Consider the following 12,606-nt stretch of genomic DNA (forward strand, 5'->3'; position numbering starts at 1 on the left):
GCTGTTTAGACTGTCAAGTTGAAACATGAGGAACCTAACTTTAATGGTGGTATGAACTGCATTGGATCTGTTTCCATTGTAAAATCCATTGTCGTCGAAAGTCAAGAGGCAGAAAATTGCAGATGACATGCAGCAGGTCGAGGACGTTGCGTTGGTATTGCACCAAAAATGCACACTTTTTAATTCACTATTTATTAAATTGTTGGGGTTAGATCGATCAATTCCCACCCCTCGTTTTGATATGAATAGTGTTGATGCCCGTAGACATTGTATTTGCACAGAGTGTAGGTAAGTCGCTGCGCTCAGACCAGTCATACGTACAGTAATACTTGGGACAGCAAGTGTTTCTTTTCTTTTTTTATCCACGCACCGATGAAGCCCAAGTGAGCCGAGACCTTTTATCAATAAATTAATTATTAATTATTGTAAACACCTGAACTATCAAGTGCAACCCCTCGTTTGAATTGCCATGTTTCTGCAGAGTGAGCAGCTATCGGATGTCAGGCCCTGAAATGCGTGTGTGTAACCTGCGTTGTGTTGTCCCCCCCCCACAGCTGGGGATCGAACCCGATCCCCCACACACACTCCTCTGTCCTCTTCTCTCCATGCTGGTGCAAGCCCCCTGCTGTGGAGCACACACACTAATGGGCCGTTCCTTTATCGCAAACAAACTGGGACGTGGAGGTTTTCAATGACATCACATCCGTTTTGTTAGCGTTCCGTTTGCAGAAAACTGGGAGCTGTCAAGTTCACCGTTGAATTACCTCACATCCGTTTTAAACGAGTCAGATCCCGTCGCTAGCCATCGTTAGCAATAACCGTTGATCACAAGGCATTTTGCGGCACTTTGCGCGTACAAACACTGCAGCAACATGTCCACACAGATAGAAGTTAGACAGTGTTGTAGTGTGCACAGCTGATTTAACGAGACGCAAACAAGACAGAAGTGCTAATAAACAGTATCTAGTACGATTTTAACTACTGTTGTTGTGCAGAGCAGCCATCTTGGATTTTTGAGGTCGGCCCTGCTGAGGCTCCTACGAGTTTGGGAGAGAAAATACGAGCACTGCTGACGTCACCGTTCGAGCTGATGACCTCTGAACCGTCAGATTCCCATTTCCCAGTTATAAAGGAATGCCCCATTATCACACAGGATTGCCACCAGGGACATATTGACTCATTCTCCTCCATTTTGCTGCTCCACTGGCTAGTGGAGGATAAGTACAGCTGATTTTACAATGTTCTCCGTTTGGTTCTTGCTTGCTAATTGGTTTAAATTCTCCCTTCTCTCAGTAGGTAACCAGCTTGGTGGAATGGTACATCAAAGGTGAGCAGAGTATACTCTTTTCCTGTTTCTATTAATGGGAGCAGATATGAATGAACTTGGATTGTGTTGCTAATATGTTCACTGTCTGGATTAAAATTGATATAAAGTTTAATTTGCGTATGGCCTCAAACTAAAGCTTATCAACATTATTGTATTTAGCTGTATGTTACTTTCAAAGACAAATTCTCCCATCTCCCGACACATTTCTTTGTGTGATCACACACTGACTGTTGATATTTTGTGAATTTGGGTTACGTTTTTGCCGGCTGTTATTTAGAGATGCACAGATGAGAGACTGGCAAAGGGAGGACCTCTGTACAAACTGAATACTTTATGGCAGTGATTCCCAACCAGGGGTACGTGCACCCCTAGGGGTACTTGAGCAGATCGCAACGGGTACTTGGAAAGATTGGAGATTACATTTTATTTCCAAAATGATCAAAACAATATTCCAAGTAATTTCACAGGTCCATCTTGGTGAAACTGATGACTTTTTCCAATTGAAAACTGTCACAATTGTATTAAAGGGGAGTCATTCAAACGATTTTCCATTTAATAATCAGATGTGTTAAGAGAGGCTTACTAAAAGTTTATTATGAGTTTAATAGAACACATTTAGGAGAATCATCAACACATGAGTGAGGGGGTACTATTGGCATGGCAAAACAGCTCAAGGGGTACATAAGACAAAAAAGGTTGGGAACCACTGCTTGGGTTTCGGGTGACGGAGGCCTCACACAGCCTTTTGTTATAGATGGCGCTTCACTCTCCATACATACAGTCAGTACGTTTACATGCACTTTAAAAATTCAAATTATTGCGTTAGTCCGCCTAAAACCGGACTTTTGAAATGCATGTAAACATGTTAGCTCGACTGAAATCAAAGTTATAAAAGTCCCGACTAACACACCCAGATAATGCGATTGGGAGTCGATTTACTCCTGCATGTATACTATACAGGCCAGTTGGACTGGACCTGGACGAGGCGATCCACGCATGCGCTAAAGTCCCCGTGCCAGGCTTTGACCCGGAAGACGAACGCATAAAACGTAAACAGAGGGAGCATCTCAAAAGAGGGTGCATCTCTAAAGTAGACCGTACAACGCCAAAGACGATGGCATTTCAAGCAAGACTGCCTCTTCTGAATAGTCTGATACTGCATTTTTCAGAGAGAAAGAAATTCAACTTGTTCAAGACCCGTCTCTGTCTCAGCAACACACTCGAGATTTGGCAACAGGAACTTATGTTAGCGATTAGCTAAAGCTAAATGTGAAGTTTGTTGATGTAGTAGCTAAATCTGTGGGGGAGTAACGAGACTTGGGGAGAATCGATTTCCCACCCGTGCGTGTATACTGGGACAAGGACAGTAGTCTGAGTAAATAGCCTAATCAAGCTATAACCACAGCTCGACTTAACTGTGCATGTAAACGTACTGAGTGTTTGCCTAGGTCAACCCCGTGTCGTTAATTTAATCATGTCCTAATCTCCCGCAGGGCTCTGGCGACAGAAGACTACAAAGTGCCTGATAAGATGGTTGGATTCAGTAAGTAGCCCTGGCGTTGACCATAGTCAGTACTAGTGTTTGACAGTAAAATAGACATTATTCTACTCCATTTTTGGGTCACTGCTTGGGGCCCAGTTTAAATTGACAAAGGCGTAAAGCTGGCCTTTTCAGTTTCCCCTCTCTCTCTCCCCCTAATAGTCATTGGAAAAGGAGGAGAGCAGATCTCAAGAATTCAGTTGGAATCAGGTTGTAAGATCCAGATTGCTGCAGGTAAGCTCTAGCTGAGGACAGTGGCCCATTCTCCCAGCCCTCTTGTTTCTGCTTGACTTAGGTGTGAGTTTTCTAGTTTCTCTCCGCTCCTTCCTCAAAGGCCCGGGGAACCACACCCTTGAACCCAGAGGCCCGAGCCCGTAACTGAACCACACGCCAGGGTAACAGAAACCCGGGGCCAGTCGTCCTCCTGGTGTGTGTGATAGCTTTTGGGGTTAGCGTTAGTCAGTCGTTAACGTTACGGACAACAGTGACTTTGAGACTGTCCAGTATCTTTGCCTTTCTCCAAAACCAGTTTCCATGTCATTTCACAGACAGACTTTTAGGTGTGCATTGGGCTCACCAGATCTCGCTCGATTTGGGGACGAGTGCATTGATGTTGACGTGTTATGAAGCCCTCTTGAACTAGTTTTCATTCCAAATTAAGACTTTGTAGTTGTTCCAAAGATGGCGAATATCTACTCGTCTGCTTGCTAAGCCGCATGTCTTGTGTGGGCACGTATATTATCAAACTCATGGCCTATCAGCTGAATCCAGCCTGTATGAAATCGGGGTACTTCTCCTGGCCCACCTAGTGGCAGCCGTGGTCAGTGGCACTTTGGCGGGGTAGAATAAGGGTAGAATATCGTCCTTATTTGAGGTGCGACAAGGGAATACATTTGCATTGCACTTTTGACCACACAGTGGCAAATAAGGGATAATCTAAGGGTCCGATCTGGTGACACTGTTGTTTTGCTGCTGGAGTGTGACCGGGCAGGTTTGACAACAGCTACATTTTGTCCTGTGGGAAATGAAATGCTGTCGGTTCCCTGTAGTTTCTGTGCCCCACTTCAAAAGTATCGATGGCTTTTGGATGGAAATACATCTAGAACAAGTGAACTGGTATAATGTTGCATCGTAAATAAGTAAAAAAAAAAAGACAACTCGGATGGAAAAATTTGTCTTAGTCAAATTGCAAAGTGACTGACTTGTTGCAGAGGGCATTGCCAAATCCGAGATCAGTCACAGTAAGGCATTTCATCAACAGATGTATGCTAAACGTTAGCAAAGTTATATACTTTCTGAAAGTGTCAATAAGATACCACCACACTGTGACCAGTGATGTGTCACGTTTTTGCTTCTGAAGCAGGCTGTGTATCATATCAGTTGGCTTTATAATTAATCTGTAAGATCTCAATGTTTTTCATGTTTTTAAATAGAACCTACACATAAAAACCCTAGTTTAATTAAGATGTAACTAGAAGTCTTGAGCGCAAGAGATTTCTAGGGTTGAGACTCTGGAGACGATGCCCCGTGGGTGCACTTTTTTTTGGGTTGTGACCAAACGTGTCAACTCATGTCACGTCATCCACATCATCAGTGGGTATGACGTCACTTGAAGAGTGTGGGGCATGACATGACATCAGTGGTTATGACATCATCCTTAACATCGCTCAATGTTTTCCAGTTGACCCTTAGTCCGCTGCCCGACCTCGTCTCTTGTCAGGGATTGGCTCTTTAGAGCATAGCCCTCCTGGTCATTTGTTTATTTAAGCTCTTCTTTTTCAAGGACACTCGATTAGCAAAGCATTACAAAATTACACTACATATAAAACAATTTTTAAAAATCACACCAACAAAATCAGGCAGGCGAAACTGGCGAACTGGCTTGAGTGACATCACTGATGACATCATCACTGATGACATCACAATTGCTCAAGTGACATCGCTGATGACATCATCGGTGACATCATCAGTGGGAGGCAGGGAAGCGATGCTGATGATGTCCATCAATGGCTCTGTGAGTGTGAAGGGCTAAAAACTCATTCCAGACCCCTGAAAAGTGTTTTGGCAAATTTCGGAGGCGGTCGGAGCAACGACTGGGGACATAAATGTGCTCGGACGCATGGACAGACATTTGGTGATTTATATAAGAAGATAAAGGAACAAGTGTCTGGCCGTTGAGTGGATTCTAGTTTCTCAACATGGCCCTTACTGAGAAAAGAGTTTGACTCCCTACAACGGTGAATCTTTTAGGATGCAATTTCCCGTGGCTATTACAGTTTTTGAATTGAACCACCAGTGTTCTGCACAAAAGTTGGGATTTTTTTCATAAAAAATTGCATTGAGGGACTAAAATGCTGGCGGCCTTGGGGACAATGGGATTGCTATTATAATAATTTAGCGACATTGGAGGCTGATGTAGCAGCATGCCACCCAGATCTAGAGCAAACCCCGTAGCAAGTCCTGAGGCAAGGGACTGAAATGGCGTAGAATTGTCTTCATCTATAAACTAAAATGATCAAGGTGTTTTGTGAATGTTTGCGTTGGGTCATTATGTATATTTGTGTAGAATTGTGTATTGTTTGCCTATTCATCACCTAAATATACCCCCCCCCCCATCCCCCCTTCTGGAGTTTTCCCCCTCTTTCTCCCAATGGTACATGTCCAAAATAGAGAGCTGCAGGGATGACGTATTTTTGTAGTCAGAACGCGGAAGTCCCGGACTTCCTGGTTCTTCACTGTTTCTGTCTATGGGATTTTTGAATGGGTTTTTGACGCAATGCTTCAAATACAGTCTCTGGGCAACGCAAGATAAATCAAACGCGAACCAGAGTTCAGTCGGATAATCTTCACACATGAGGACCACTTTCATGAGTTTTGTAGCGTAAATGCGAGCCCTAGAAGTAAAAAGCTTGAGCTAAGCTAATCCAGAACTACACACTGTCGCATAGGCTTCCACGTCACGTCAGCACTCAACCTGGACTGTTGTTGATGTGTGCACTGATTACCCCGGGCTGAACGGGGCTGAACCAGGTGAGGGAAAGAGAATTTCCGTGTTCGTCCTTTGAAGTGGTGACGTTATTGACGTATATATCCCCATCGACTCACTAGTGTAGTCTCATTTAGCCGTTTGCTAGCTAGCCGCCCTTTTAACGGCACGTAAAAGCTTCAAAACTCATAAAAGTGGTCCTCGTGTGTGAAGATGATATTACTAAACACTGGTTCGCGTTTGATTAAGCCAGCGTTGCCCAGAGAGATTATTCGAAGCATCGCGCCAAAAACCCATTCAAAACTCCCATAGGCGAAAACAGTGAAGAACCTGTTTTCATCGATGCATCGATGATTTCCGGACTCGTTCCTGCGGCTCTCTATTTGGCCTTCCTAAGCCGTCCCGGTCGTTGCTCCACCCCCTCTGCCGATCTGGGGAGGGTGTCGACTCTCACATGCCTCCTCCGATGCATGTGGAGTCGCCCCCTCGTCAGCCGCTTCTTTTCACCTGACATAGAGGAGTTTCACCAGGAAGGACGTATTGTAGTGCGTGCGGAGGAACACGTTATTCAACCCAGTTCCTAGGCGCCCCGACCGACCAGAGGAGGCGCTAGTGCAGCGACCAGGACATGACGTCAATACAATGCTGGACAAAATCCCTTGTTGTCCCTTAACTCACCTCCCATCTACCTTTTGCTTGTGTTTGGCAGAGAATCACTGTGAGGAATATTTGCATACAGTACATGGCTTTTGGCTGCACTCACAACTCATAACTGAACTCATAACAACAATTTTGCATTTTTCACCTATTCAATTCTAACTATTCAAGCATCTTGGCTCAGATATTTCCAGAATGCTAGAAGCCAATCGGATGGTGATATGATTACATTTTATAGTAAAATACATAACTCAAGTGCAGTGAAATACTTTGTCAAACTCAACACAAATTTTCTTTTATTTCGTCATCCCTGTTAATTAAAAAAACAAAAAAGGCAAGGTGATGATTATATTTCAAGCTTAAAAGCCACCTGGCCTCTTCTACCAACACGCCTTCTCCATTAGGGCTGTGGCGATTCACTTATCTCCCGATTCGATACTATCACGATTCTTGGGTGCCGATTCGATTTATATTGCGATTCTTAAGTATTGCGATTCTACGATTATTGCGATTCGATATTACGATTTATTGCGATTTTTGTTTATTTTTTTCTTTTATTTTTTCAGTTTGTTTGCTTTTTTACACTAGATTAGAACATGGGAAAAGTTGAATCATACACTAGAGACTGTATATTATATATCATGAGTAGGGCTGGGCGATATAGTTAAAAACAGGGGCGGACTGGGATCATAATTCAGGCCGGGCATTAGATACCAAGCAGGCCAGGCCGATATGGGCCAACGCGCGTGAAATTTGGGCCGTTTGAAGCCAGATTTGGGCCGTTTGAAGTCCAATTTTACAATGAGATGCACCCACTTTAACCCTGAAGTGTAATTATTACTTCAGACTAACTAATAAAGTAATAAAACCACTAGTAAACCAGTAGGCGGCGCCTGGCCTGCTGTTCAGTGAGTGGCCTGACTGCAAGCACCCAAATTATTATTATTATTATTTTTTTATTATTTTTTTTTAAATTTGCGATTATCGATTCTGGAATAAAAGATCGATCCAAAAAATCGTGACATTAAAAATCGCGATACTTAGGTGAATCGATTTTTTCCCCCACCCCTATTCTCCATTCTCATGTGATGCCATGGGCTGAGGAACACCTGGAAATGTAGCAGAACTATGCTACCTTACCTATGCTAACTTTTCACCCAAATGTTCATACCTCCACTACTTTACTATCAAGATCCTCCATCCTAGATTTCTCTTAGCGAATGATTAAGTAGTTTAATTTAGATGAGTAATGTGTGTATGTACATATTCACATCTGTGTTGTGTTGTGTACTGTATGTGTGGGAGTGCTGTCTGTCTCTCTAACTGTTGGGTGTTTCTTTTGTTTCAGACAGCGGAGGCATGTTGGACCGGCCCTGCACCCTGACTGGAAACCCGGAGAACATCGAGTGAGTCCCATCAGTCAACGCAACTGTAACTTCTATAATTGTGTTGAATTTAAATTTGAGGTCGAGCTCTGTTGTGGCGAATAGTCCTCATCATTCACTGAATCACCCAACACTTATTTCACGTTCCACTAGGGTTGGGTGTCAAAATTAATCGTATAATCGATGCATCGCGATGCGGACGTGCGAATCGAATCGTTGACGGATGAATCTTTGAATCGTTTGTTTACATTTCTGTTGACATTCAGATTTTAAAGCACTTTCTAAGTAAAAAAGGGACTTGATATTTATCTGCCTGCTTGATGAAAAAGTAGCCATGTGCAGTAATAATACAGAAAATTGATTTGATACTTCGTGCATTGTGGAATTGAATTGAATCGTTGACAGATGAATCATAATCGAATCGTGAGGCCAGTGAAGATTCACAGCCCTAGTTGGGTACCGAAACCCTGGTACCACTATGGTACCGGTACCTTTACAACCGGTACTGCCGGTACCGACTTGCAACGCAGAATTAGGTCGCCATGCCCTAGCTGCTGAGTGGAATATCCGCCCTCCAGTGCTCCGAAAGTGGCGCGGCGCGTACCTTCACTAACATTATCGTTTGGAGCACGCCACTTGAAATCCTCTTCAAATGGTAAATGGCCTGCATTTATATAGCGCTTTTATCCAAAGCACTTTACAATCAGTAGGTACATTCACCCATTCATACACCGATGGCGGCAGGCTGCCACGCAGGGTGCCGGCACACCATCAGGAGCAATTTGGGGTTCAGTATCTTGCCCCAAGGACACTTCGACATGCAGACTGGAGGAGGCGGGAATCGAACCACAGACCTCTTTTATCCAAAGCGATTAGTAGACGACCCGCTCTACCTCCTGAGCTACAGCCGCCCACTTTATATCAAATAAATAAAAAAAACGGTTTTAAATATTGAAAAGTATCGCTTCAGCACCGGTGTCAGAAGAATATGTAACGATAGCAACCACTAAGTAATATAGAGACAGTCGGCATGTCTGGGAACGCCCACAAAATGTTAAATGGCTGGCGCGCGAGTGGGGTAAAACCGCCCATATATCTCATGGGCTGACTCACCAAAAGACGGTGCTGCGGCTCTAAACTACAGGTTTGGGGGTTCTAGAGCAGAACACAAGACGTCTGCTCAGATGTGCGTTTACTGCGGTGGTTAAATCCCCGATCGTGTCTGCCTGGGCTGGGCTATCAGCTAAATTCTAACTTTGCTGAATGGATAGAACCGGGGGTTTTTACCCCACCCTGACCATGCCCCCAGCCAGGCTGAGCCAGCTAACCCAGCGTCTATGACGAGACGTGGCCTCAACCTATGTGACACAGGAGACGTTTTTGAGCAGGATCTGTAACTGTGATTTGTGCAGGATCTGTAACTGTGATTTGTGAGTGAATGTGTCTCAAAGCCTCACTTGTTTGTCCCACTCCCAGTCAGGCCAAGAGGCTGCTGAGTGAGATCGTGGAGCAGTGCCGCTACGGGCCGGGCTTCCACGGAGACATGGACGGCAACAGCTCCATCCAGCAGATCCTGATCCCCGCCAACAAAGTGGGCCTGGTCATCGGCAAGGGAGGAGAGACCATCAAACAACTGCAGGTACGGCAACAGGTCCAGCCCAATGCGTTTACATCATAGACTGCATATTATTATGTTTACATGCACACTGACAGAGACAGAGAAACCGAGAACTAGAGGGACGGCGTTTGTTAAAACTGTTTTTGCAACCGGAAATAGTGCAAAGTAATGAGATGCAGAAACCTGACCTTATGAATTATGCTATGTGCTTATTGTTCATGTTCAAAACCCTCAACAACCGCCAACAACTTTCAGTTTGACGTCACTTAAGGAGAGAATTCCAACGATGACTGAAGCTTGTAAACTGGGATTTTCCCAGTTATCACATTACTAAGAGTGCATGTAATTATTATTATTGACATAATTGAGAATGTGTTGTTGACACAGAACTGATTAGGGTGCTGCCTTTTTTTGGTTCTTATATGCCACTTTATTTCAAAGAAAACTAGATATGTTTCTTTGCACAGATTTTCCATCTATTTTCACAAGATTTAGATATTATTTCAGCATCAAGTAGCGGTCTACACTACAGGTGCTCGCCACTTGGTATAGCTCATCCTCACCACATTACATATTAGAAATTAGCGCGGGTACGGCGGCGCAGTGTTTATTTATTTATTCGTTTATTGAACAGGGACAAATGCATTGAACATTATTTCATATGACCTACAAAACAGATGTCATGCATACAGGTTTCTAGCCGAGGCTAATTTGCAACCCCTGTCCCTGGTTAGGCCTTTACTATTCAAACAAAAGTTCAAGAGAAAAATTAAAACGGTACCAAAACGTTAAAATCGAACCATATAAAACGGAACAAAATAAAGACAAAAAGCAAAAACACAAAACAGATAAGGACAGAAAACTAAAATAGTACAATACTAAAAGTCAATGTTCACAGGCTTGTTTCAGTTTCAGCCATTGTTTTGCTTGTGTGTTAAATACGGTGAGTTCTGTCAATGTTTTTTATTTCAGGTGGTAATGTGTTCCATAATTTGTTACCTATTACCGAGAAGGATGACTGTCCGAATGTTGTTCTGCGTTTTGCTGTTCTACAGTTCCCGCTTGCTGCACCCCTAGTTCTAATACCACCGTCTTGTTTGTTTATTAACTGGCAAAGTATCTCTGGAGCAAGGCTGTTCACACATTTAAAAATAAGTTTTAAAAATGAGAAAAATTGGTGGTGAAAAAGTGGTAAGCGTTGTCGCCTCACAGCTAGAAGTTCCTGGTTTCGATTCACACCTGGGACGCTGTGAGCGCTGAAGGAGTGAGTGCGTGCCCGCATGTCCTCGAGTGCCCACCGCCCGGGTGGGGTCGCCAAAAGGGCCTTTCTGTGTGGACTTTGCATGTTCTCCGCGTGCCTCCTGGGGGTTTCCTTCATATAGGAACCCCTCCCCAAAGACGTGCAATATCCTGGTCGCTGAAGTGGTGCCTCCTCTGGTCGTTAGGGGCGCCTGTTCGGAGGGAGGGGAACTCGTTGGAATAGCGTGATCCTCCCACGTGCTATGTCCTACCGGTGAAGCTTCCCCTGTCAGGTGAAAAAAAGCGGCTGGCTACTGCCCATGTCTTGGAGGAAGCATGGAGCCAGTTTCGGCTCTCCCCAGATCGGCAGAGGGTGGAGCAGCAACCAGGATAAATAAATAAAAAATTAGCACAAATGGGGGATAAAAATGGGTTAAGAAAATAGGGGGGGGTTTAAGGGGAAAAAAGAAATTAGCGCGCGCTGATGCATGCTGATTTCTAGGGTGGAGACGATGTGCCATGGGTGCACCTCTACCCCTAAGCGCACTCCCTAAGGTTGATCGGAGCAGTGGTGTGTGCGGGTTATAGCCATTTAAACGCACCCCCTATGGGTGCAATTTGTCTTTCTTTCCCCGACGCCAGTTTCATGCCAGACCTCTGAAAAGTGTTTTGGTGCGCCTTGCAACTCCGGACATATGGATGGACATACAGTACATACATACACACATACGGATCTCCAATCATAGTAGTAGGCTATAAACCATATTCTTTTCGATGTGGCAGAATTGACACCCACCCTTCAAAGTGAGTGGGGATTTGGGCCGTAGGTAATGCTTTGATGTGTCTCTTTGCTCCTCTCTGGATGTGCCCCTGCAGGAGAGAACAGGAGTGCAGATGATCATGATTCAAGATGACCCCATGCCCACTGGAGCAGACAAGCCCCTGAGAATCACTGGGGATCCCTACAAAGTGCAGGTTAGCCTCGCAGAAGCTCCGCCATCTTTCCGCTTTACACTCGATTTGACAAATTTTATTTTGTTCAACAATTTGAAGATCTTTCTTTGCTTTTGAGAATTTCTGCTCTTGGAAGCATTTACTTTGTCACATGTTTTTCACAAGTTTGCTCAAGTGTATTATTGCTTCTGAAGCGTTTTCTGTGATCTGCGTTCGTCTCCAGCAAGCCCGTGAACTCGTGGTGAAGCTCATCCGGGACAAGGACCAAGGGGAGTTCCGAGTTGGAAGGGGAGACTTTGGATCCAAAATGGGGGGCAGCAGCCTGGATGTAAGGGCCTGTTTCTCTGCTTAGCAAATGTCGGACCGCCGAGTTGATTCTGACTCAGACAAAATAAAATATTAGAGAAATAACAGATCTTACAGTTTAAATCTCTTTCAAATTGTCTCTTTGTCCAGGTGGTTGTGCCCAGATTTGCTGTTGGCATCATCATCGGCAGGAACGGGGAGATGATCAAGAAGATCCAGAATGATGCTGGGGTCAGGATCCAGTTTAAACAAGGTCAGGAGATCGCCCCAACCGCCCGATGCTAGTGGTAGAGTGCAAGAAGTAGAAAAGTGTATTTTCTTCATCTTAGAAATGTCAAGCTTCAGTTTACAAATCAAAACAGTAGAGTTGCTTTATTTAAATTAAAGAGGTGTTTTCTTTTTGTCCAGACACTCTTTCAGACATTCTGTTCATGTAAAAACACAGTGACCACATTGCCACAAAAAATCAGTTGAAATGTGTGTGCAGTCGGGAATAGGAAGCAGTTTGAGGTGGACGGGGCCTCAGCTGGTGTCTCTCTCGGTGCTTCACAGCCGATGATGACGCGTAAAACCCACATCCGGCCATCACTGAGG

At 44.3% G+C, this 12,606-nt stretch overlaps 1 protein-coding gene across 1 annotated transcript in view; it reads left to right on the top strand.

The window, feature by feature from the left end:
- The window catches only part of fubp3 (far upstream element (FUSE) binding protein 3), a 46,379-nt gene that overhangs the window by 14,033 nt on the left and 19,740 nt on the right, over positions 1 to 12,606 (top strand). Inside the window, exons 3-10 of the mRNA XM_083657392.1 lie at positions 1,294 to 1,327; positions 2,821 to 2,870; positions 3,030 to 3,101; positions 7,859 to 7,916; positions 9,372 to 9,534; positions 11,629 to 11,727; positions 11,930 to 12,034; positions 12,163 to 12,265. Of these exons, the coding sequence (XP_083513518.1) occupies positions 1,294 to 1,327; positions 2,821 to 2,870; positions 3,030 to 3,101; positions 7,859 to 7,916; positions 9,372 to 9,534; positions 11,629 to 11,727; positions 11,930 to 12,034; positions 12,163 to 12,265 (684 nt within the window). The remainder of the gene's footprint in view (positions 1 to 1,293; positions 1,328 to 2,820; positions 2,871 to 3,029; positions 3,102 to 7,858; positions 7,917 to 9,371; positions 9,535 to 11,628; positions 11,728 to 11,929; positions 12,035 to 12,162; positions 12,266 to 12,606) is intronic.

Source organism: Poromitra crassiceps, assembly GCF_964638095.1.
Source record: "Poromitra crassiceps genome assembly, chromosome: 21".
In the NCBI taxonomy this organism is placed as follows: Eukaryota; Metazoa; Chordata; class Actinopteri; order Beryciformes; family Melamphaidae; genus Poromitra; species Poromitra crassiceps.